This window comes from Eleutherodactylus coqui, chromosome 1 (assembly GCF_035609145.1).
Source record: "Eleutherodactylus coqui strain aEleCoq1 chromosome 1, aEleCoq1.hap1, whole genome shotgun sequence".
NCBI classification, from domain to species: Eukaryota; Metazoa; Chordata; class Amphibia; order Anura; family Eleutherodactylidae; genus Eleutherodactylus; species Eleutherodactylus coqui.
In genome coordinates this window covers 224,132,976-224,160,312 of record NC_089837.1, presented here as the reverse complement: position 1 = coordinate 224,160,312, position 27,337 = coordinate 224,132,976, and the positions used below count along the sequence as shown (strand labels likewise).

At 44.7% G+C, this 27,337-nt stretch overlaps 1 protein-coding gene across 2 annotated transcripts in view; it reads right to left on the bottom strand.

Moving 5' to 3' along the window:
• The window catches only part of PDE7B (phosphodiesterase 7B), a 266,770-nt gene that overhangs the window by 10,638 nt on the left and 228,795 nt on the right, over positions 1-27,337 (bottom strand). For both annotated transcript variants that reach the window (XM_066605837.1, XM_066605831.1), the window contains 6 exons: positions 18,679-18,830; positions 15,292-15,355; positions 12,360-12,455; positions 9,387-9,487; positions 5,786-5,917; positions 437-528 (listed from right to left, as the gene is read on the bottom strand). In XM_066605837.1, the coding sequence (XP_066461934.1) occupies positions 437-528; positions 5,786-5,917; positions 9,387-9,487; positions 12,360-12,455; positions 15,292-15,355; positions 18,679-18,830 (637 nt within the window). The remainder of the gene's footprint in view (positions 1-436; positions 529-5,785; positions 5,918-9,386; positions 9,488-12,359; positions 12,456-15,291; positions 15,356-18,678; positions 18,831-27,337) is intronic.

The following is a 27,337-nucleotide window of genomic DNA, read 5'->3' as shown; positions in this document are numbered from 1 at the left end:
CATGTATGTCATCTATGGTTAAGATGTCATCAGGTCAAATCTACAGTTTAATCCTTGGAGTAAACTACCAGCATTCTGTAGAAAGAATCCAATATATTCATGAGCTGTGGGCTTCCCCTACTGATTGACAGATCTGTCCCTATTACTATGCATAGGGAGAACTATGTCAATCAGCATCAGTGGGTAGCATTAAGATCAATTTTGAGATACAGTGTAGTTTCTTTTATCTGGAAACATCATGTCCCTGGTTTACTTGTCTACATCCACAATGACCCTCCCAATCTATATCAGTTTTCGTAAATGTTTTCTGTATAGTTAAATCTGAGAATGAAGTGTATGTAGGAATGCACAAGTTTTAGGAAAATGACTGAAGTGTTTTTCTTTACATTTTAGGGACTATACAAATATTAAAGGTCTACTGTTTCATATTACTTACGTCATTTCCTTTGACAAATGTGCAAATAACCTTGATTCTCTCAACATGCCAACAGTGGACCTCCAGTGATGGTTCTCTAAAACTGATGTGTTCTATACAAGAAGCACAATAAATAAATACATATTGAATGAAGCACATGGTATCCTTAATCTCTAATAGTTTAGTCAAGGGCAGTATTTACCCAACTAAATTTAAGAAAACGCTATGATAAACTATTCATAACAGTTATTGATAAAATACATTTCCTTCCCTTGATTGAATATTGATTCTCCAACAATCAGTAACATATAATCATATTTTTGACTTGTACAAGAATATAGAATTTTCAAAGCTGCCCAACAAATTACCTGTGATTTGTCATCACTGCCAGATGTTTAAAAGGTGTAGATTTTCTACAATAATCATATTGTTGAATGCAATTTTTCCCTTATAGACAACAATGTAAAACATCTTATGCAGTTCTAAATCAAGCCTTAGTTTAAAGGGTACTCCAATCACAAATATTTCTCATCTATTGACTCAATAGGTAGGGAATTTTAGATAGCTGAAGATCTGGTTGCTTGTACCTCCAATGATTGCTAAGATTGGGGAACCTGTACCACCAACTGAATGACCAGTATGGAGGAGATTAAAGGAACATTAAACATAGAAAATTCGCAAATATGAAAAGATACCCCTGCTATATCATCTCATATCTCCTCCTTTACTTTTATTCACCTTTGTCTCATTACAAATAAGCCTGAGAAATATGTAAAAAAAATCCCTTCTATGTGTCCCTGTTAATCAGATATGTCTGCACTCCTCGGTGTCCAGTGACTGGCTGTAATACAACTTGGCTGCAGCAGGAGTCTCCCCTCTCTGCCATGTCTGCAGTAGGACTCAAATATCGTTAAATCACCCCCTCTCCGCTAAGCCCTGACCTTGGCCAATCACCAGCTTACAATTGAACAGATAAAACTGAAACTTGTGTTCTTTGCAGAACTGTTTGTCTTAAGGAACATGCAGAAAACCCTGCAGACCGACAAGCAGTGAGGGCAAGTGTGTCTCTTGTTCACTTTTCAATTCTAGTTTTTGTGTCCCTTTAATGGGGGTGGTAATTGAAGAAAAAAGTGAACAATTCGCGGCCCTAAGCTCCTGCTTCAACCACTTGTGCTCTGGATTTTAAAGGCTTCTTACAGTCTCCAGTTTACATGACCAGCACTCTGACAACACTCTGTGCCCTGCAGTTAAAAGGGCTGTTCCACCAAAGCCATTTACAGGCTAGGGAATAACTATTTGATCACTGGGAATCCAACCACTGGGACTCATAGCAATCCTGAGAACTGTGCCTCTGAATGTCCCTGTGAAGGAAGCAGTGGTAGGTATATATGACAACTGCTCCGTTCCCTTGTATAAAGTGCAGGAAGATTGTCAAGTGTATTGATCTCCACCTGTCCCTTAGAACTAAATGGAGCAGTGGTCAAGCATAAGCACCACCACTCCAATCACAGGAGAATTTGATTGCAGTCTGTTGGATGTGCAGACTTTTGTTTCTTTGTTGCATCGGCCACTGTGTAGGTGTTACCATACAGCGCGGCACGGGGTCCCGCGGTCGGCGCGCGTCGCTCCGGCGTCGGCTCCAGCAGCCTGGAGCCCTGTGTCGAGGTTATCCCAGCAGCTTGGGACGGCCGGTGGGCGGCGGCTTGGGCGTGTCCACCCGTAGGGTGCCGCCCGCACTCCTCCGTTCCTCTTATACAGCAGTGGGTGGAGTTGCCTCCTCCCACTCTCCGCCCGGGGGCGGAACCTTGTGGTTAAGAGACTGGCAGTGATGTGAGCTCACTGCCAGTTATTGGTTCTGCTTTCATCTAGTCAGTCTGTCTGCAGTTTACCTCAGCCAGTCCCTAGTTGTCTGTCAGCCCTGCTATCCTTCTCAGCCTGTTTCTGTTGGTCCTGTTAGCCCCTAGTCTGGTCTGTCCCGGTCAGCACTAGTTGCTATTCAGGTCCTGTCTATCTGCCTGTGAGCTCCATCTCCAGCCCTGCTTGTACTTGTAAGTTTTGTTTGTTTGTTACACCTGCCTCTTCTGTCGGCACTCTGTCCCCTGTTAGTAGTTCCATCTAGGCAGTCGCCAGGTCCCTAGCCAGTGCAGGGACTGCCGCCCAGTTGTCCGCCTGGGGTTAGCCAGGGCCGAGGCAAGTAGGCAGGGACAGTGGGGTGCAGGAGATCAGGGCACCCCAACTGGCGCTCGGGCGGGCAGAGTGCCATAACATAATAACTGGCCCTTAAAATACCTTTTTTTTTATGGCGGCGATCAGCGCCCTTGCAAACCAGCTGCAAGACCTGGTGCCGGTGATCCGGGATTTGTCAGCTCGCATGGTGGCCCAGGAGCAGTGGGCGTTGTCGCAGGGGCAGAACGCCTTTACCAGTCCCGAACCCAAGTGCCCTCTCCCCGAGGTGTTCTCTGGGGAGAGGAACAAGTTTTTCGTTTTTCAACAGGCGTGTCGCCTGTTTTTTCGGATGCGTCCCCGTTCTTCGGGCTCAGAGGCCCAGAGGGTCGGGCTTATAATGTCCCTGCTGCGGGGCTCTGCCCAGACTTGGGCCTTTTCTATTCCCGAGGGTTCCCCCTCCCTGCAGTCGGTGGACTCCTTTTTTCAGGAACTCGGGGGCATCTTCGATGAGCCGGACCGAGTGGGGTTGGCGGTTTCACGGTTGCTGGCGCTGCATCAGGGGTCGCTTTGTGTGGAGGATTATTGCTCCAGTTTCAGACGCTATGCGGGCGACACTGCATGGAACGAGAGTGCCCTGAAGGACGTTTTTCTGCAGGGTCTCTCGGACGCGGTCAAAGAGCTGTTGATCTCCCATCCCATTCCCGGGTCCTTAAAGGAGGCCATGGAGCTAGCGGTGAAGGCAGATAGGAGGCTCAGGGCTGGGAAGCAGGACAGGCAGACCAGTAGAGTCAGGGAGGTCGTTTGTCCGGTTCCTTCCTCTTCCGTACCAGTCTCTGTTCCCGAACCTATGGAACTGGACCCGCTGGACCCCAAAGAGCGACGCCGAGTTCGGTTATTGCATCATCTCTGCCTCTACTGCGGGAAAGCTGGACATCGGGTGATAACCTGCCCCCTGAGGCCTCAGCGCCCACAGTCCGAATCGGCAGAAAGACTCCCAGCCCTAGGCGATTGCAGGGAGGGTCGCCTAGGACCACAGGTACGTCCTAGACTTCTAATACCCTGCCAGGTTAGATTCCGGAACTTCTCCCGCCTAGGGCAGGCATTTATTGATTCCGGAGCAGCCGCTAACCTGGTAAGCATGCGTCTTGTTGAGCCCCTGAGGGCGGAATTTTTGGCGCTGAAGACGCCAATTCGTTTTGCTAGCATTGATGCTACTCCTCTGGCTTCGGGCTTGGTACGATGGAGGACCCCAGTGTTACAACTCACTGTGGGGGGTCGCCATTCGGAAGGTCTATCATTCCTGGTAATGGAGAAAATGTCGGTAGACATGGTACTAGGGATGCCGTGGCTGGCGTTGCATAACCCCCAATTCGATTGGGCCACTGGGGAGCTAACCCAGTGGGGCCCGTTCTGCCATAGCCATCGCGCTTCCCATCCTCCCTGCTCAGTCGAGACCGCACTCAGTCCCCGAGGTCCCACTTACCTTCACACCCCGTCCGCCTGCCCTGCTGCTGATGTCGCCACCGATGCCCTGCAGGGGGGACGGAAGAAAGGGGTGGGGTCTCGTATGCAGTTGCGTTGTGAGGAGAGTCTGTCGGTGTTTGAGCCGTACAGGGCGGGACAGAAGGGGTACCGGTCCTCTGGAAATCGCAAAAGGAGGGGTCGCAGGGGGTTCCATAAGTCTGTGTCGAAACCTGCTGTCCCTTCGGTGATGCCCACCTCCGGTCCCCCGCCGCCCACCCCGGTCCGTGATGAAGTTGAATACGAGGCCCAGGAGATCCTGGATTCTCGCCGGGCTACAGGAACCTTACAATATTTGGGGGCCCGGAAGAGTTTTTTGGAGTATGATAGCTCAGATGACAGTGATTTTAAAGTTGGAGATGCCTCAGATTTTGAAGGCAGCGTCATTGGGAGCGAGGATGGGACAAGAGATAGTGGTGAATGGTTGGACATTGACTCGGAAGACGACCTGAAACATGACGATATGTCAACGGTTGGCCCTGAAGGAAATGGGGCAGCCACAGACTACCGAAGTCATGGACCTGAGGATCAGCCCATGGTGACCGCCCAGGAGGGTCACATTCTCGGGTTGGTACAGCGTTTTCGCAGCCGCCTCCAGGATAAGCCTGGTCGAGTTTCCGGGGGCCCGGAGGTCCCCCGTCAGAGGGGGGGTAATGTTACCATACAGCGCGGCACGGGGTCCCGCGGTCGGCGCGCGTCGCTCCGGCGTCGGCTCCAGCAGCCTGGAGCCCTGTGTCGAGGTTATCCCAGCAGCTTGGGACGGCCGGTGGGCGGCGGCTTGGGCGTGTCCACCCGTAGGGTGCCGCCCGCACTCCTCCGTTCCTCTTATACAGCAGTGGGTGGAGTTGCCTCCTCCCACTCTCCGCCCGGGGGCGGAACCTTGTGGTTAAGAGACTGGCAGTGATGTGAGCTCACTGCCAGTTATTGGTTCTGCTTTCATCTAGTCAGTCTGTCTGCAGTTTACCTCAGCCAGTCCCTAGTTGTCTGTCAGCCCTGCTATCCTTCTCAGCCTGTTTCTGTTGGTCCTGTTAGCCCCTAGTCTGGTCTGTCCCGGTCAGCACTAGTTGCTATTCAGGTCCTGTCTATCTGCCTGTGAGCTCCATCTCCAGCCCTGCTTGTACTTGTAAGTTTTGTTTGTTTGTTACACCTGCCTCTTCTGTCGGCACTCTGTCCCCTGTTAGTAGTTCCATCTAGGCAGTCGCCAGGTCCCTAGCCAGTGCAGGGACTGCCGCCCAGTTGTCCGCCTGGGGTTAGCCAGGGCCGAGGCAAGTAGGCAGGGACAGTGGGGTGCAGGAGATCAGGGCACCCCAACTGGCGCTCGGGGGGGCAGAGTGCCATAACAGTAGGCCTCTAGACAGAGTCTGCTGCAAAGACCTTTGCTGATCTACAATACATATCTGCAATCCGACTGCATTAATTTTATGTTACAATATTTCTATTATAAAAGACGTGGTATAAAAAATATACACAATATGCTACATTTATCGTTATTACTGTGCATGACAAGCTATAAAATGGATATAATACATGTCATTTAACGTATACAGATGTACCCCATCTTTTTTCTACAAGAGTATTCTACATCACATAGACTTTTCTGGCTGACATGGCACCATACTATTTTGCTGTACATCATTGAAAAGGCAATCAAAAGGCTAAAAAAACATGCCAACCTATTCTTACCTGGTACAGGCTGGCAAGATGGTGTTTAGTTTTTATCAAAAATGGCTGGTTCACTCCTGGATGATCCACATCATGTGCAGCTGCTGCCAGCAGCCCGAGCATTATATCCAGAGGAGTTAGGTAGCTGGCAAGCTGGGTGAAGTAAACAGATAGCAGCTAGATGTCACAATGGTAGTAGCAATGTAGATTTACACAGATGTAGCAACCTCCACAGCTAGCACCTTTTTTTAAATTCGTTTTATTGAACCATAAGCATACAAATAACTTTTCAGCATTCTTTTACCATGTTCACCATACTTTTTAAAACTTTTCTGGGCATTTTCTGTTTTTGTATACAATTTTCTCATAGGGAAGCAAAGAATTCCCCCAGCCCCTTGGTGATCCACTCCATGCTATTGACTTGCACACAAGAAACAGCACTTTGCACAAATAATGCGCACACGATGCTGCCATAATTCTTCATCCATCAGGCCTAGTAGACATATCTCAGGAGTACAAGAGATTGGTTTATCAAGAAGGAGACTGAGAAAGGTCGTAACCTCTACCCAAAAGGAGTGTATCAACGGGCAATTAGATGTGAAGTGAATAAAATCAGCATCAGCAGATTGACATCTATGGCATTGCGTAGTTGGAATTCTTTTCATTTTAAAGAGTCCCTTAGGGCTCAAATAGCTTTGATGTAGTATCTACAACTGTATTATTTTATTGTTGGCAGCTGGTGATACTTGTGTATAGGATGCCATGGCTGTATGCCAAACCTCCTCTGATTGAGAGGGGGTAATTACCTTCCATATATCCAAAATAGTCGGTGGAACCTGCGCAGTTTTTGGACTGTATGAGGTGGGGATATATCACTAAGGTTAAGCCTCCAAGACCTTATGTCTTTAAAATTCCTATTAGGGGGTGGGATGTGAATACTTTCTGAGATTCAGAGAATCTTGCCTGAACTGCATGTTTCAGCTGCAGGTATCTCTAGAAACCGTGTCTATGGATGTAATAGTATTGCTGCATCTGTTCAAATGACATATGCCCCCAACATATACATGATCTAGGGATGTAAACCCATGTTCTGTCCAGAATTGAATATCTGGCATATGCAGGAGATGTGGAAGGGATGTATTGTTCCATAGGGGGGTCTTTAGTGAAGTCCCCTCACAAGCCCCCAGCTGCTTTCATGCCTGCCACACCCCAGCCACCAGCCTATGTAGAGGGAATAGCTGTCTGGCATATAAGCTTGGTCTTTCCAGTACCATCCAGAGAGATTTTTCAGATAAAAAGTACATTTAGTGGTGTTCAGAGTTTGGAAGAGGGAGATCTGAGAGTCAATGATGAATATATCGGAGCTGACCCGTCAGAGGTCCGGCAGAGCAATGCCTGTCAACTCCTTAGCGCATTGTAAAGTCGTTAGTTTGAGTTTCGCTCTAGCTTTACTCCAAGGAGTTTATTTGATTGAAATTTTTTTGTAGAACCACAGTATCCATATGATCCAGGTGATACAACAATTTGGGTAGAACAATCATTTTGATCAAACTGATTCTTCCTGCAACAGACAGAGGTAAAGAACTCCACGCCCTCAACTTGTCCCAAAGGAACGGAAGCACTGAGGCTATATTCAGGTTAAAGATCAGAGTGGTCTGGAGATACATATAGCTTCTTTAAAACTATTACTTAAGTATTCTTAAGAGCCAATTGTCATACCTACAGAGACATCATGAAATACGGGTCATGCGCATTAAATTTCTACCTTTACAGGAGAAATCTACAATTGTCCAGGCAGATAGCCATGGCTCTAAACCTAGCCATCGTTATCCATTACTTGGGCTCATTTCTTAACTTAGGAGTTCATAATTTACAGACCAACTAGAGGTCCATTAATAGTATAATCCAATGGCTTCATAACACCCTATAATCAATTTACCATAATCATAACAATACTTTCTATATTGCAATTTACTGACTGAATTAAAGAGGTTTTTTAAGTTTATAAAAGCTTATAAAAACACAATACCTTTGTGCTTACGAGTAGAGATGAGCGAACGTGTTCATTTAAGAAAATTACTCGATCGAGCATCGCTTTTTCGAGTAACTGCCTAATCAGGTGAAAAAAGATTTGGGGGGCGCCGGGGGTGAGTGGGTGGTTGCAGGGGTAAGAGAGAGAGCTCCCCCCTGCTCCACCCCGACGCCTCCCGCCCCCCGAATCTTTTCGCCCAAGTAGGCAGTTACTCGAAAAAAGCGATGCTCGTTCGAGTAATTGCCCTATACGAGCACGTTCGCTCATCTCTACTTACAAGATAATACCCCCATAACTCAGAAACTGTTAGATTTAAGTGATCATTATCTTCCCTAAGCAAAGTACAGCATAGTTGTTTACAGGCTGCCAGGGCTTGCTGGGGTGGGACTACCAATGTAAAGGACGAAAGTTCCCAGGACTCCTTTGCCCTCTTACAGACATTGCACCTTTCACAGTGCACCCTTATTACAAACTGTAAGGTAGCGCTGTAATTACTGCCTGTCTTCACAGACACCACACCATCTACCGTCTGCTGTCCAGGATGTGAAAGATGCCCCTCTATGAGCAGGGAGGGATGGAGGGAACCTGCGGGGTGTGGAGAGAGCACACAAAGAAGGATGCATGTGTGACATCCAGGACTGCAAGGACTAGGAGAGATGAAACATACAGAAGAGGAGTAGCACGGTCATGTGAGACTGGCTTACAGGCATGACAGCTACAGACAGTACGGGATAATTCTAAGTTTTGAAGACTGAGGCCACTATCACACATGGCGTCAGTAAAACACCGCAAGTTTGATTGTGGCGTTTTACTGCAATTTCTATTTTAAACGCAGGTTACTGGTTTTGACAGAGTTTTTTAATGTACCCATCATTCTGATTGGTGATGAGGTGCATTAAAAAGCGCAAAAACCCACCAAAATAGAGCAGACAGCACTCAAACATTGGAATTTTCTAAAGCCCCATTCGAGCGCAGGTCTGTGAAACCCCATTGAAATCAATGGGAGCCTTGTACCGCTATATTAGCACAGCGTTCAAAACGACGCAGTAATCACGGTAAAAATTGCATGCGTGAGAATGGCCTGAGAGTAAATTATTCTTACAAACATCACTTAGACCTCATGTCCACGGGCGGGTCGGATTCTGTATTCCGGATTCCTGCAGCGGAATCCGATCCTGCCCATGGCTGATGACCCTGCTTATCTGTCCGGGTCTTTTTTCTGTACTGCGGATGTGTGGAGAAGCGCTGGCCAGCGCACATGAGCAGTAGATTTATATTTTTTTCAAACTCTTGCTTTCCTGCAGAATCTGCGGCCTGTCCGCAATTGACTACCCATCCGGAACTGCAGCAAAATGGAGCATGCTGCGATTTGTTTGCCGCATCAAAAGGTCCGCAAAACAAAACCTCATACTTTAATTCAGCTGTGGACGCCCATGCTTCTCTATGGGTGGCTGGAATTGCGGATCTTTCGCAAATAAAATCCAACCGTGGACATTGGGCCTTATTCATATTGTATAAACTGCACATGTAAAAATATGCAGGCATTATAATTAGCAGTGATACGGAATAATACACACACAATACACATACCTTTGGCTCTTTCAAATAGCAGTGCATAGCTTGTGTGACATCTGCAGCATGGACAGCATTATGATATGGGTTTTGACTATGGTAGTCTTCCTGAACCATGACTAAAAACAAGTAAACAGTGAGTCAATTATGCTCATTATTGAATGTAAAGATAAAAATGTAGTAAATCTAAATGTTTCATTTAGTTCAGGATGACAACTTTTTCTAGTCTGAAGGCCACATTGCCATACTAAACCACTTCCAAAGACCACAAGGGTATTCCTATCTGAAACATTTATATGTATATCCTAAGTACATACCATAATAAATTGAGGTAGGCTCCACTTCCAGGACTCCTACCTATTGGGAGAATGATGGTCATCTTCTCTCCCAATCAACATTCTACAGAGGAGATTTCAAAGTAATGATCTGGCTTTTCCTAAGGCTTATAACTACAATGGAGAGAGCTATATGCACTGTGGTGCTGCAGTACACAGAATGGTCCACAGAGGGCTGTAGACCTACATACCAGCTGTAGAGATGAGACAGAACACCCGTGGGTGTGGCAGGAAATAACATAAAAGTATGAGTTCCTGCCACACCCAGGGGAGTGAGAGGCAGTGATAGGAAACGCATCAGGAACTAGGAGCCTGAGGTCCAGCATGGACCAGTCCCAAGGGCTAGCAGGGGAGAACACCATCTAGTCCCCCGGGTGGGGGATGGTGATGGAGACCCTGTGGGTTTTGAGCCCTGATTCTTGATATGTTTCACAAATGACTGATGTATACGAATTAAATGCTGGCAGATGCCAGGATTGCAAGTGATCTGAGTCTCTGGAGCTTTTATGCACGTGGTGCCCATTTCTTGCCTGCATCCTCCACCAATTGTGGCAACCTGCAGGTACTCACTATTAGGATCAACATCTTTGCCTTTCAGTGCCTCCTATCACCTCCCTTAGTATTTGCCCCTATATATAGGGGACCCAAACATGGCTACACAGTGCACCCTTAATACTTGTCCTAATATATAGTGGACATGTGCCCAGACATGACTGCACATCCTGATGGTCTCATGTCAGAAACTAGAAACTCAGAATTTTCTAGTCACAATTCTAAAAGGAGTTTTCTGGACAAATATTATTAATGATCTATTCTTTGGCTAGGTCATCAATAATTGATCAGCTAGGGTTTGCTGTCCAGGACTCCTGCCAGTGTGCGGATTGGTAGCAGATAGCTCCAACCCCTGTGTAATGACTGCTGCTGGTAATTGCAGCCACAACTTTCATTAAAATTATTGACAGCTGTGCCTGCAATTACCAGCACTTGCCATAAGGGCGCCTACCCACTAGCAATATGTTTTCTTGTGATGCGAGAGAAAATGGATGATTATGAAACCAATGATTTTCAATGGTTTCATACTTATTTGCGATTTTTCACTCAAGCCTTTAAGCTAAGAAAAACTTGCGATATCGCGCTAGCCCCATTAAAAAAAAAGGGGGAGTACATCGCGAAGTTCTGCCACAGCTGTGAGAGCTATGGCAGGGAATTCCTTCATCCTTGAGGGAACTGCAAGGATGAAGGAATCCTCTGCCATAGCAGTCACAGCTGTGGCAGAAGTCCACGATGCTATTCCATTGCTTTCAATGGGGCCAGCGCTGCTGCAGGCAACCCAAGCAGCAATGATTTTCGGCAAAGGGCTTAAAAAATATAAGCCCTTCCCTAAAAATCAGCCCTAACTGTGAAAAAAGTTTAAAAAAATTGTTTACTCACTCAGCTGTCATTCAATGACAGCTGGGCGCTGCCCCTGATCGGTCACAGTGCTCAGCCAATCAGAGGCAGCGCTTTCTGGAAGCGGGGATTTTTCGATCCCCAGCCTCCAGAAGATAGAAGATGACTGCTGGGGCCGGGGAAAGAGCCGTACTGCTTTTCTGGGTGAGTAAAAAATATTTTTTTTGCAGCTAGGGCTGATTTTCAGGGAAGGGCTTACATTTTTAAGCCCTTCGCCGAAAATCATTGCTGTGGGGGTTGCCTGCAACCCATTGATTTCAAAGGGGCCGCAGCAGCGCGGCCTCATTGAAAGCAATGGGCTAGCATCGCGGACTTTTGCAACATCTATCACAGCTGTGGCGGAAGTCCGCGATGTACTCCCTATATTTTCAATGGGGTTGGCGTTGCTGCCACCGGCCCCATTGAAAATATTGAGCGATATCACAGATTTTTCTTAGCGCTGCGAGGCTTGACTGAAAAATCGCAAATGAGTATGAAACCATTGAAAATCATTGGTTTCATAATCATGCGTTTTCACTCACTCCCGCATCGCAAGAAAACATATTGTCAGTGGGTAGGCACCTTTACCTAGAGATCAGACTGACCTGCTTCCCTGTTGTGGTACACACAGCTGGCACCCAATCAGCTGCTTGGCCAGGGTTTCGGCCAGCGGACCCCAGCCGATCAACTATGCACGGTAGTAGCAATTCATAACTGTCTATCAAATCTGCGTATCAAGGAATGTCGGTTCCAGAAAAATCAAGCTACTTAAAATTTTCATTGCTGAAACAGTATATATATATATATATTTTTTTTTTTTTTTAAAGACCAAAATGATGTCCGTTTTCAAACCCATATTTTGATATATGTGTTTAACCATTATTACTAAAGAGTCGCGGTCAGCTCTCTCGATATATTTAGTTTAGTAAATATTTCTATTTTCATGAAATAATGCTAGAACATGTTTTCTTAGCATTCTGGTGTCCTTCTATTATTCCTCCTGAAAATATATGGATGAATTGACAACGGAGCATTACTATTTCCCTTGACAATAATGTACGTGTTAGCACTGACTGGATAGTACTACAGTGTGTAGGGACAAGCTCCATTCACAAGGATAATGACCAAGATTAGTTCATGAGGAATGCACGTATTTACTAAAACAAGCATGTCAGGTTCATTTAGAGTTTGCAAAGACACATATCCCATAGAGTCTGAGGAGACATACCTAGAAACCTGTGCAATTTCACCATGTCAAGCTGAAAGTGATGGATAAGCCCATGGACGTTGAAGAGATGACACAGCAGTGTTACCAGGCTGTTACCTGGAGAGGCAGAAAAGCTTTCGTTAGTTCTAGGTAATATAGAAATAAGCCTGGTCCTTGCTGGTCCTCTAATAAGGATGCTTGAAGGGGGGATTATTTCTATCTGTAGTTTTCTCTTTTGGTCCCCCGGGGTGCAGGATTGTTCACCTTTTAATTGCTGCCATTTCCACTATAATACACAACTGCTGTCTGCAGCACTGGCTGTGAGCTGGGGAAGAAGGAAAATACTGGAATGTTGTGAACCACAAAAGCCTTTTCATTCTTCAATAGGCAGAAGGTAATAAGGTTACTGGCAGCCCTTTATGTTCCTTACAGAGCTGTGGATCAGTCACAAATCAATACCTCTCAAGTGGAAGCTCCGGGTTTGAGTGTAGAACCTAGGAACAATGTGGTATGTATACAACTGCTCTTTGGCGTAAACAAACTTTCGCTTTGTGTGAACCTAACTAGTTATTTTGCCATGCTCCAAGAGTATAGATATTTGGCATAATGTTTCAAAGGTTATTAAGTGATTATTCAACCTTTCAAAATGATTTTATTCAATCCATGGCACTAATTTAACATAGAGGTATTTATAAAAAAAAATGTAAAAAAAATCTAAAAAGCATTAGCAGTCCATTATTGTGATAAACTTCTGTATTTACTAAGATGTTGTCTGTTATATTTCACCAATAACATGATCCCTTTCACGCTGCGTTTTCTAGTCATGTTTGGCCTCGCACACTGACCAGAATACAAAGGTCACTGATCAAGTAAACACTAAAAGAAGCTTCCACTATACAAAAAGTCAGGACATAGACTTCTCTGTGAGAAACACCCATTGCACTGAACAGGAGCAGCTAAACCTGAATAACAGACATCGGAGTGTAGTTGCGCATGAACTGGTTTTTTTTTTTATCTCGGACTAGTCAAACTCCGCGCTACTGTGCACAAGTTTGAAAAAAAGCGGGAATATAGGTCCTGCCCAATCTTTCTCACGATTATTATTAAGATAGGGCAAATCTCATCTTTTCTTGGGCGGAGTATAAACACGCGAGAATCCCGATAGTGAAAACGAAAATATTGAAATCAATGTTTTCATTTTTTCTTATTATTCGGCCGTGACTTTTACGGCTACATAACGAGACTAAAGCACGCCCATCTTTTTAAGCCCAAAATTGTAGCTTTCATCCTACACATTACTGCGGCAGGACCAGCCAATTTGTATCAGCTTGAAAAGAGCGTGCATAAGCTCTTTACATATGACCTTTGTATATGGTAGATGTCTGAGCTGGATGAAGCATCAGGCTTATAAGTCACACAATTTGTGCCATTATGCTGCAGTTCAAAAAAGTTCACTTATTATAGTTTGACCTGTTCTCCAACAGAGCTGATCCAGCAGAAGTCAAAAAGCCCACAAAACAAAAGATATGCTTCCTCATCTTAAGGGCACTCACATAGCTTTTTTCGCTTTGATCTGGGGTTCCTTCTACATCCTTGAAAAAGGATCTTTTTGTTGTTCACCTTTTTAAAAATATCTTTCTATCCTAAGAAAAAAAACTTTCGTGCCCAATATTCTGACCCCCATAACTTTTTTATTTTTCTGTCAATGGGGCTGTATGACATCTTGGCTTTTGTGGGGTGAGCTATAGTTTCTATTGGTACCAAGTAGACATCTGCCTCCCAGCCATGGAACTCACCAAAGTTCATGAAGATCTGAAAAATAATACTGCCCAGGCTGACCATTAATGGCTCTTTACATGAGTACTCTAACAAGGGTACTTGAGCCTTGGCATGTTTGCTTCATCCTACCGATACTGCTGCCCAGATACCAATGCAGAAGAACCTCATAAAAGTATATAGAAGCTTCTAGTAGAAAACAGATGAAAATGAGTGCACATAGGGGGGTACAGTGCTTGGGTGCATGGTGCAGCCCCTCATTCTAGTAATCAGCATGGGACTCAGCAGTGGTAACTCCACTCATCAATATTTTTGACATGTCCCTGTTACATGTCAAATGCTTTTGGAAAGTGCAGGTACTCCTTAAAATGTCAGTTATGCCAAGGCCCATGACTCTGATATTCCAAAATCCTGGATTTGGGCAAGGTCTTGCAGCTCATTCTTTTTGAATGGCTAAGCGCTGCCTGTGATTGGCTGAGCACTGTGACCAATCACAGGCAGCTCTCAGCTGTCATTCAATGATGGCTGGGTTCATCCTCTGATTGGTCACAGCGCTCAGCCAATCAGAGGCAGCGCTTTCTGGAGGTGGGGATTTTTCAATCCCCGGGCTCCAGAAGACAGAAGATGACTGCAGGGGTCACAAAGAAGAGCCAGACAGCTCTTCTAGGTGAGTAAAAAAAACATTTTCCTACCTTTTTTTTTTATAGCTAGGGATGATTTTCAGGGAAGGGCTTATATTTCAAGCCCTTCCCCGAAAATCATTGCTGCGGGGGTTGCCTGCAACTCATTGCTTTCAATGGGACCGCAGGAGTGCCAGCCCCATTGAAGGCAATGGAATAGCATCATGAATTTCTGCCACAGCTGTGACAGAGGATTCCTTTATCCCCGCGATCCCTGCATGCTTCAATTCATCTGCGGACACTTAAGCTTCCCCATGAGTGGCTTGATTTGCGGATCTTCTGCACGGACTCCACAAATTAGATCTGGCAGTGGACATAGTGCCCTATTAAATTGCCTTTGTTACCATGATAACAAAGTCCACTGATGTTTAAAACATAACACATGTCCGATTAGTAACAAAAGTTTAGCACTCCAGACTGCTAACTGTGTGAAGTAATAGGATATACTAACTATGTAAAGCATATGCATATATCTGTGTTTCATAAATCCTGCTTACCATTTGTCAGGCGGTCAAAAAGGAAAATGTCAAAACTCCACATCCCCACTTTAGATAACATATGCTGTTAATAAAACAAAACATTCTGTTAGCTGAATTGCTGAGTTAATATATGCTGTACATGTCGGAATATACAAAACCATATAAATGATGCAATCAACGAATTGTAAGATGTGAGATTGGGAAGTTCTGATATTGCATCAGAATCCATCACACAAGCAGATGAGTGATCCCCCCAAATAAGGGATTCACCTCCCTATTTTGGCAAGCTTCTTCCGAGCATAAAATGCACTAAATGATGAGCTGCTCGTAAGCTTACAGTGCTGTGCAAACGTTTAAGGCAAAGAAGACTTTCAAAAATAGAAGCAGTGTTAGGGTGCCTACCCACCAGCGTTTTTTTTTCGCTGCGAATTCGCTACATTTTTTTCCCAGATGTCTATGGCAGTTTCTAGTGTTAAACTTTTTGCAGTTTTGTGTTTTTTGTAAATTTAACATTAGAAAGTCCCATTGACAAACTGGGGAAAAAAAATGCTGCGAGCTCGCAGCAAAAAAAAGCGCTAGTGGGTAGGCACCCTTAGGCTCACTGTCCACAGGCGTTGCGGTATCCTGCAGCGGATCTCTGCCATGGGAGCTGCCGCCCAGGAACAGGAGCTGGCAGACGGATCTGATAGATAGGCTGACCACGGAGAATCACGGCAAAATCACGCCTGTGGACAGGGGGCCTAAGTCGTTTATTTTAGTGAATTAACAAAATGCAAAGAGAAATTTAAATGCCTCCAAAACTCATTTTATTAAAGAGGTGTTTCAGAACTGAAAAAAATCCGTATGGGCAAGGAATAGTTGAAAACAGAGTAATACTCACATCTGTAGTAGCTGGCGCAGTCCCTGCCACTGATAGCATGTTGTTCATTGTGCATGTGACCACTTAGCCAAATACAAGTGTCAGGAGTGATAATGTCATGAATGGCATTTTCAAACATTCCCTGCCTAAAGACGTTTTTTTCAGTCCTGAAAAGCCCCTTTAAATTGTTAGACTTCAAATCAGACCAGAAATGGGCCATGAACCTGTGATTTTGGGATACTAGAGATAAATGTTTTGGTTTAAGAATCCTTGTCAGGCATCACGCTCTCAGAACCTGCACTAGGCATAACACAGTGTATATATGTTACCAGGAGTGTCCTTTTCACTTTTACCAATTCTGCATTGGCTTTTATGTGGCTCAGTTACATTTTGGTTGTCCATGGAAAAAGAAAAAAAACCTCTAAAAGCATGCACTGCCTTAAAATAAATGATCTATACTCACCCTATTAGTGTGCCCGCTGCTCCCATATCCAATGCTCTAGCCCCCTCCAGCCAATATCTACATTTGGGTAGCTCAATCAGGTGCCGTCTAAGCATGTGACCACTTTAAAGCAACAGACACTTTTAGGGATTTATTTTTTTTCCACTGGACAACCCCGTTATTTAATGTAAAATTAGCTGTTTCCAAAGCAAAGTTGTTGACAATTCTGGTTGTTTTATTGGGACCAGATAAAAGTTAATATAGGTCTAGACATGGCGGATATCTTGAGTATTTACGATGGGGATTCTGCTTCACATATCTGTAACTAATTACAGTATGATACAAATTACATCCTCATGAAAAGGAATAGATATACTCAAAAACCAGAGCATGCTCATTCCTGTGGGGAAAAGCCAAACATTTTCATAGTGAATGTTATCCTTTGCAATGCAGTGGGGTGACATCCGCTATAAATAGTGCTCAAATGCAGGTTTTGCTGTGGATACCTTGTGATTTTGGTGGAGATTCACAGTCAAATCCGAGGCATAATGTATCCACCACATCTGGCCCCAAGAAAATCACCTCCTGTACATACATACATGGTGTGGCACGTTAGATAGGACTATTAAAAAATATAGCTTGTCCCACAAAAAGCAAGCCCTCATACAGCTATTTGGACAGAAAAATAAAAATGTTACCGCTCTTCAAATGCCAGGATGAAAAAACAAAAAGGAAATTTTGAGAAATTGCTGAACATTAAAGGTTTAAATGTGTAGGATCTGAAGTCATGTCCTTCAGGATATCCCATATGTAGATGGGCACTCAGGAACTCAATATCAAAAAATTAAAAATCTTTATTTCTCAGCACTGAACTGCAACATTTCGACCTATGTGCGGTCTTTCTCAAGCATTGTCTGGCTATTTCTTTCCTAATGTCATCTCCTGTCCAGGGGATAAACTTTTGGGACCCCCCCTCGATTCCAAGAAAGGAAGTCCTGATGGTTCCCATATAAATGGTAAGTAGGATGCACATGTATACCGCCGCTCCATTCATTTCACTGATAGTGCCCGAAATTGTCAAGTATGATCACTCAGCAATTTCCAGCATTGAAATGAATGGACACATGCACATCCACCACTGTTCATGTGGGAACTGTCTGGACCCCCGTTCCAGCGGTCGGACCCCTACTGATCACAAAGTTATCTCCTGTCCTGAGGAAAGGAGATAACTTTAGATTTTGGTAGAACCCCTTTACGCTCCATTCTGCTGTGTCATGTGACCTAGCAATTTAATTTTAACTGTTTAATTGTGACTAGAGTTCTCAGAATGCACTGCTCTCCAGCAACAGAAGTCTAGCAGAACTTACGTTTCTGTCCGACCTACTGATAAACAGAAAGTTGTAGAATATAAGTAAGGCCACTCTCACAAATGTGCTTTTTACTACGATTACCGCAGCGTTTTGAACGTCCCTCTAATCGTGGTACAACGCTCCCATTGATTTCAACTGGGCCTTGCAGACCTGCATTTCAACGCTGCGATTTTCAGTCACTGCCTGCTCTATTTTTGAGTATTTTTGCACTTTTTAACGCACCTCATCACCCATCGCAATGTGAGGGCTCCTACCCACTTGCTTTTTTAACGCTACAATATCGCTGCATTTTTTTAACGCGTTTGTCAATGGGACTTTCTAATGTTAAAAACGCATCGCACAAAAATCACAAAGCACCAACTTGTGATGCGTTTTTAACATTAGAAAGTCCCATTGACATTCGCATTAAAAAAACGCAGTGATATCGCAGAGTTAAAAAAAATGCAAGTGGGTAGGAGCCCTAAGGGTGCTTTAAAAACACTGTCGAACATGACGTTCGAAAACAGCAATTAAAAACATTGTTAAACGCAGCTATCAACATTGTGGTGTTGTACCGAGGCCGTGTGTGAGAGTGCCCTAAAGCAAATGATTTACAGTTACTCTATTTTTATGTAAACGGGAATATAATAAAATATTGGTTAATTTTTGTGCAAGAAAACGTGAACTTTACGTACATCCTGCATATTTTGAGGGATTTGATTGTTAGCATTTGGAGTAGATCTACTTCTGCTTACCCGTGCCTGGCCAAGATAGTCTTCATCAAGTAAGTGCAGTGAGGCTTGTGGCACAATTCCACGCAAAAGCCTTGAAGCATGAAAATATCTCTGAAAGCTCAAGAGCCTCTTTACTTTTTTCTTTGTGCCAATTTCTCCCGAGTGTGCTGTATCTGCAACAACACAAAAGCCATTAGAATAAACCAAAGTGCTAGAATACAGATGACCTTGTCCGTGACATGCTTTTACCTCTCACATCAACACCTCTTTTGATAGTCCTGCTCTGACTAGTAGGTTATTTCAAAATCCACTGTGTAAGAAACTGTTTTGAAAAACCAAATAAAAAGTCTAGACACCCCTGTTAAAATGCCAGGCTTTTGTCAGCTCTCAAAAATCCAACAAAGCTGACTCATTTCAGAATTATTTCCACCTTCGACGTGACCCGTTATCTGTACAATTCCATTAAAAAACAAACTGAAATCTTTTAGGCCTCATGTCGACGGGTGGGTCGGATTCTGCATGCGCGAGCCCAAAGCGGAGTCCGATCCTGCTTGCGGCTGAGGACAGTGCTTACCTGTCTGGTTCTTCACTGCGGATGTGTACGGAAGCGCTGTCCGGCGTGTCACTTCACAGGCGCAGTAGAGTTTTTTAAAATTTCGTGCTTTCCCGTGGAATCCGTCGCCCATCCGCAATTTAATTGTGGGCGGGTCGTGTATCAGGCGGCTTCAATTGACTTCAATGGAAGCCGTCAGTGTGGGAACCGCAGCAAGGTCTACCAAACAAATCCACATGCTTTAATTAAGCTGGGGAGGCCCATGTCTCCCTGTGGGCGGCTTGAATTGCGGATCATCCGTGCAGGGCCCAATCATCCATTGGGCCTTAGGATGGAAAAATTTAGAAGGAGAACTAAAATAATGTGGTTGCATAAATATGCACACCCTAAAACTAATACTTTTGTTGGTGTACCCTTTGACTTTAGGACAGCATTAAGGTCTCAAATCCACGGGTAAAATGAAATTTAAAATCCGCAGCAGATCACCCACACGCGTGATCTGCGACCCATAGGATGCATTGGACACCCACAGGTAGTTAAATACCTGTGGATGTCATTTTCCCCTGAGGCGCGGATTGCGTGTGCGGGAAAACACCCGCAGCATGCTCCATTTTAGTGCGGGCTCCCGCAGGCTTCTATTGAACTCTATGGAAACCGTCCAGATCTGCGGCACACCCACAGCTGAATTCCTGCTCTCCGGCATGCCGAGCACATCCTCCGGGCCGAAGAAAGAAGATCCGGCCGCAACGGAGGGCAGATCCGCAGCGTCCAGACAGGTGAGTAATTCTTATTTTTAGGCGTCATGTCCGCGGGAAAGGAGGGACCCGCTGCGGGATTCTGCATGAAGAATCCGCGGCGGGCCTGATTTTCCCCGTGGACATAAGGCCTTAGTCTTTTTGGGTAGGTGTCTAGCATGGCATATCTTGACTCAGTAATCTTTGCCTATTCTTCCTTGCAAAAGCACTCTAAATCTATGAGATTGTGAGGGCATTTTGTGTGTAGTACCCTCTTCAGTTCACCCACAGATCTTCAATGGGATTCAGGTCTGGGCTCTGGCTGGGCCATTCCAAAACTTTGATTTTCTTTTGATGAAGCCATTCTTTTGTTGATTTGGGTTGTTGTGCTTAGATGTAGAGATGAGCGAACACGTTCGGCCCCGCCCCTTTTTCGCCCGAACACCGAACTTTGCGAACACTTCAGTATTCGGGCGAAAAAGTTCGGGGGCCGCCGTGGCAGCGCGGGGGGGGGGTGCGGCGGGGAGTGGGGGGGAGAGGGAGAGAGAGAGGGCTCCCCCCTGTTCCCCGCTACTGCCGCCCGCGCCGCCGCGCATCTCCCCGCCCCCCGGCGGCACCCGAACTTTTTCGCCCGAACACTGAAGTGTTCGCAAAGTTCGGTGTTCGGACGAAAAAGGGGCGGGGCCGAACGTGTTCGCTCATCTCTACTTAGATGTGAAAATCCTCACACTTGTGCAACCACATTATTTTAGTTTTGTTATTTTTCCCTGCTAAATGATTTCAGTTTGTCTTCTAATGGGATTGCAGAGATAACAGGCAACATTAAATATGAGATGATTTATCTTTGTCAGATTTTTTAACATGTCAAAAACCTAGCATTTTAACAGGGGTGTGTAGACATTTTATATCCTCCGTAAAAGGACTTCCAGAGCCCTTCCCCTAGTCTACAGGGTTGTACTTTCAGAAAACGAGGATGAATGATCCTGCATATGACTATAGCACCCGTGTACAATTGGTAGACGTTTCTCAGTTGATTTTCAGTGATAAACATCTTTTAGGAAAAGTTATAAAATATGGCAAGTTATATCAAATTGTAAAATTCTAAATAATATTCAAGCAGCTCTTAATTATATCTCCTTCTAACATTGTTATACTCAAAACATGGCACATGCTGTCATTACAGATTCAGAGGTATTATGGAGGTTCTTCCCCACATTCTAAGCACTTCCATGTATTACTACATCAGAAGTAGCAAAAGTTTAATAATCATGTTTGATTTTGTAGTTTTCCTGGGCTTGACCTGGGTGTGTGCAGGGGCATTTTTGCAAAAATAACAAAAAGAAGTGCCACATTGGTTGTCAATCATCTTTGAATTTGTTTCTTGATAAATGAGCACTTTGTTTTAGCTCAAACATAGTGATAAAAATGTGAATTACACCGCAATGTAATACCTGCAACAATTCTACAAATATTCTGCAGTTGCAATATCTGGATTTTACTGCATTTTTACTTGCAGGACTGAATTCTGCAGCACAAATAGAGATGCTGTGGAATAAGAATCCACATGTTTTATAAAAACGCTGCAAAGTCATCACAGAGCTTTATAAAATCTCCTCCACATGACTGTACTGCAAACATTGCGGAATGTCTGCGGAAATTCCACAGCGGAATCTGCCCGTGTGACGACGACCTAAGAATTGGCTAAAGCCAGATGCGTTTATGTGTTTCTTATCATTACATTGTAAAGACTTTGTGTTGTTGCTGTTACTGCATATTTTCTACCTTGTAACTTTTCTACCTTGTAGCACTAAGGCCTTAGTCAGATGGGCGTTTTTTCGCGCGATTTGCGGATCGCATGACAGATGCGCATCCGCAAATCGCGTGACCGGTGCGCGCAAGTCGCCTGCAAATCGCCCGCAAATCTGCTCCTAGCCGCGTTTCATTAGAAACGGGCCGGAGCTGTCCAGCGCATTGCATTCAATGGAGACGGCAATAGAGCCGACTCCATTTAAAGCAATGCGCTGCGGGCGAGCCCGGGATGAATTGTCGGTAAGGGCTTAAATATATAAGCCCTTCCATGCAATTCATCCTAAAATGTGTTAAAATAAAAAAAAATTGTATACTCACCTTCTCCTGGCAGCCGGAGCTCCGCGCGGCCGTCCTGCAGTGGGTGTGAAGGGGGTGTGAGTCAGACCTGCCCCCTGATTGGCTCAGCGCTGAGCCAATCAGAGGCATGCCTCACTCACACCCATTCATGAATTCATGAATGGATGTGAGTCAGACCTGCCCCTGATTGGCTCAGCGCTGAGAGGCAGCAGTCACTCACCCATTCATGAATTCATGAATGGGTGTGTGAGTGAAACCGGCCTCTGATTGGTCAGGGCTGTGACCAATCAGAGGCAGATCATTCAGCAGGCGGGGATTTTAAAGCCCCGCCGGCTGAATAGTGCCAAGAAGCAGTTCAGGAGAACTGACAGCGGCCGCGGCTGGACTCCGGCTGCAGCAGAAAGGTGAGTATACAATTTTTTTTTATTTTAACACATTTTAGGATGAATTGCAGGGAAGGGCTTATATATTTAACCCCTTCCCGACAATTCACCCAGCGCACGCCGGCAGCCCATTGCTTTCAATGAAGCGGCTGTATTGCCGCTCCATTGAATTCAATGGGCAAACATCGTTCTTCTCTGCCACAGCTGTTACAGCTGTGGCAGAGAAGAATGATTTGTCTTCTATATGTTCTCAATGGGGTCGGCGCTGCTGCCGCCGGCCCCATTGAGCGCATATACAGAAGAGAACAGGAATCGCAGATCGCAGATAGGTGCGATCTGCGATTTTTTGTTCTATAATTTATCGGACGAGCGCATAAAAAGTGCTCATGTGTCCGATACCATTGCAAAGCAATGGTTTTATAAAATCGCCGGACGCATGCGCATGCGCAAATCGCGGCTAAAAACGCCCGTCTGACTAAGGCCTAAGTGGTTATTTCCAAGGCTTTTCCAAGTAGTTTTTATATGAAGCAACACTTTAAAGAGTACCTTTTGTTTAAGTTAACTTTGTAGAAAAAGTTGTCATATGTGTTTGCATACATGAGTTGTAGCTCTACTTCTGTCCATTGTATGACTTGTACAATGAATTTTTCGCTAATAGTCTTGCCCTAATGCCGTATCTCAGTCTTCCTTGAACTAAAAGGTGGAGACTAGCTGCTGTGATATCTCCCATACACAGCACACACTGAGAAAAGGAGATCCTGCTTTCACTATATATCACACCCTCAGAAGCAGGAGCTTAAAGTGCTGAGTTGTGTAGCTGTGAAGCCAGCACTGGGGTAATATAGAAACTTACTGAGCCATACCCAGCATCTTTCTGCCTTTCTCTCACCCTGAAGCTGCTTTCTAGTCTCACTCTGCTCACCATAGACTTCTATGGGCAGCATATAATCTGAACTCTCAGTGAAATGATCCATTCCAAGGTGAATTTTAACAGTATTCCAAAGTGAGTGATCAGTGCTGGAGATAGGGATGAGGAGAATTATTTTAATAAATAAATATTAAAACATTTCATTTATTTGCAAAAATCTCGTTCACACGCTGCCAACAGTCTGGAAACTGACATGCGGCGTGGAATTCAAATCTGTGACATGTCAATTTTGGTGCCATTTCCGCTGCTGACTCACTTCTCTCTATGGGTAGAGATTTCTGCAGCGGACTGGCGTAAGTTTTGAAGTAACCTTTCCGCTGCAGAAATCTTCCGGAAATTCCGTGCGGTCCTGCTGCGGACATTCCGCAAGATTTCTGTCCCGTGTGAACCAAGCCTTACTGTTAGCATTAACTTTAATGCCTGCTTGGCTTTAGTTGCTGTTTTTGGTGTAGTCTCTCACGGCATGTTTTTAAAGTGCCAAAAAATATGCATCAAGAAAAACTGAACAGAATAATGACAATAAAAGAAAGGATAACTAAAGGACTTGAATAGATTCCTACATTTTATTTTAGATGGAAATACTCCTTAAAAGCAACATGTCATGATTTGAGACAAAGGCTGTTGGTTTCCCTCACCGCCTCTCTTGTGGCTGTGGTTCTCTTCCTGTCATCTCCAGTTGACACCACAACCTTCTCCATCCTAGGGCTGAAGCAATGCCATCTAAAGAGTAAATGTGCATGCCCAGCCCCCTCTTAAAGGGCTAGAATGAGCCCTCAGCTTTCCAGTCCCTGACCAATCCAAGCTATGGTCTTTTAGGGCTTCCACTACCCTTAAAAGCTGGCTAGCAATTAGTGTCTCTAGTGTTTAAAGATGTTTTGTGCAGTTTTCCTGGTTTTGATCCATGTTTCTTCTACTCAGCTTTCCTGTCTTCTCTACTCTTGACCTTGTTATTTGACCATGATTACCCTGTCTGCTGCTGCCCCGACCCTTGGCCTGTTACATTGTTATAAACGTATTTTGCCTGTCCTAACCTTGGCTCTATTCTACTACCAGGTCTCTATCTCTAGTTTCAGGTACTGCATTATGGAGAGTTCTACCAGCTTACATTAAAAGCCTAATAACAGAGATTATTTTGGGGGTAATGGTCTGGGGTCACCCACAGCAAATCCCAATTAGGGTGGTAAAAGGTTAAAAAACTGGGAACCCCATGTGCAGTCCCCAGGTCTAGCCCTAAGCTAAATCAGTTTTGTAGCACAATGGATCGACATCTGCTGCCTTGATACAACAATTCAAATTGCAGTCTATATTTCATTCTTCAATATGGTGCCAGGAATCACAAGTACATGTGGGTAGACAGACTTGGCTATGAAAACACTTCATTTTAGTGACAAGATGTGCAGAGTTCCAATCTTATTTGAATGGCGTTATATCACTTTTGCTCATACCCAGAACTGTCCTCTAGATCTGGGATCTGACTAATGCTTTGAACAATGGCAACATGAGACGGCTTTCATTTGCATCAATGCTCATTTCTTATGGTACTTTAAGCATAAAAGCAGATTATAAAAACATCACTTTAATTTATGAGTGGCCGGAGCACATTATGATTACATAAGAGCAGATTATTTTGCAACTGAAAAGTTGAAGACCACGTTCAGACTTAGTCAGACAGTGACTGGCACAACATGAAAGCAGTTCTAAAACAAATCTTTCCAGCAAGGCCGTATTTACATGGGCGAGACCAATATCGACCAGAGAAACCCGGACTGATACTAAGTCTGTAAAAACGTGTTTTCACTGCTAGTGCAATGCGATTTGCAAGAAAATCACATCACATCGATGAACATGCAATTTTCATGCGTGGTTTTAACATGTGTCAAAATTGCATGTTTTTTCAATCTGAAAATTTTTTAAATCACCAATTGCATAAAACTCGCATGTACATTTAAGTGCAATGTGAATACAATGCGGTTTTTACCTCGCCCACAGCAAATAATGGGCAAGTTTTCTGCGATCTCGCAAAAAATAGAACATGTTGCATTTCTTCCATCTTGCAGCATTGCTGCAGGAGGACAATTACACATGTAAATAGACCCACTGAGAACAATGGGTTATAATTCTGTGCAAGTTCTGTGCGTCTCACAAGGCGCAAAACTCACATGGGAGACTCGCCCATGTAAATACAGCATTAAGGACTTATTCACATGAGCGTATAACAGCTGGTGTTTTCACGGCCGATATACGCTACCATGTGATACACTGGCCTGGCGTATATGCCGTGGGGTAGAGGGAGACAGCTTAGCTCTGCTAAACTGTCTCCCCCTCCCCATCGCAGCTCACGTCCTCTCTTCTCCCCTCCGACTGTTTGCAATGGAAGGAGGTGGAGCTAAGCTTCCGCCCCCTCCTTGTACCCTGTCCGTAGCCATCAATGGGAGGAGAGGAGAGAGGAGGAGAGAAGGGGGAGGGAGTTTGGAGTCACGCTGCTAAACCCCCTTCAAACCCCCTTCTCCGGCTGCTGTCATTGGCTCCAATAGGAGTCTATGGCAGCAGGCATAGTTAGGGCAGGAAGGGAGATTTTACGCCGCGGGAATACGCCTGTGTGATCTGATGCATTAGAATCCAATGCATTAGATGGTAGTGTATAACGTCCGGCTGTGAAAACGGCGGCCGATATACGCTCGAGTGAATAAGTTCTATAGACGTCTTCCTGGACAGTCTTTCAATGGGTGAGTAATTTAGAATCACACATTAATCTGCCACCTGCGATACCACTTAGGGCTTATTCAGTTGACCATATTTACGTAGGTATTTCCACACGTTTAAAAGTCGCACATAAAACGTGACTATGCGAAGCATTGGATTTCAATGGCTTCTTTCAGATGAAGGTGTGGATGTAGCCTTAGGCCTCCTTCCCACGAACGGATTTCCGCCGCGTAATTCGCAGCGAAAATCCGCTGCGTTGCCCGCTGCTATTAGGTTCTATTGAACCTAATAGCACAATGCTCACGGTGCGGCGGCGGTGGGCGGGGAAGCGTCATGTGGGAGCGAGAACGCCGGATCCGCTGGTAAGTATGGGGTCTCTGGGGGGCGCCGTGACGGGCTTCGCCGCGGAATATTCCGCGGCGGAGCCCGTCACGGCCGTGTGCATCCGGCCTTAATCAGAAAAAAGCCTTGTCCATGAATTACAATGTTCAATGTGTTCTTCTGATTGAACTTTTGTAATGACCCTACCATATAGCATGGAAATCTCATGTGTTTCGTGTCCTCTAGAGGGTCATACAAGGCATCTCTTCAGCAAATACATAAAGTAGGATGACAAGTATGTTGTGATAATGAGAGAAAAAAAAATATTTTAAAAAATTGTTGCTGATTTTCAAATCTAATGGTAATTGCTCATATCAGTGAATATTTACAATACGCTGAGTGTTTTCTGTTGTAGTTTCCTCAAACTCCCAAACTGCAGTTCATTTAATAAAGGTCTTCCACATACAGTTAGACACAACGATTATCGCTCAAAAGACAGCTTTGAGCAATTTTTGAGCGAAAATCGTTGTGTCTAAATCAGCCTTAACTATGTATGCTATTCAATGCCACTGGTTTGGTTGCAATACAAATGCTGTATATAAAGCTCTTCTGGAATTCTAAATCATTTCTAGGTATCAAACCAACCAGTCATTAACTGCATCTCCTAAATGATTTAGGTTCTGTTCACATGTGTGTTCACAGATTCTGCTCTCCTGTTCTGTCAAGGGAACACAACAACAGAATCCCAGGCACAAACAGAACCAAACAGTTCCGGACGTACCCCATTGATCCTCCCAGCTTCTGTTGTGACTTCTGGTATTTTCTAGGATGAAATAGGGCAGCATGCTGTGCTACTGTGTATAGGATTTTCGGACGGATCTGCACCAGAGGCCTGAAGGCCTGCAATGCAGATGTGAGCAGAACCTTATATGAGTCATGCCGGTATTGTATT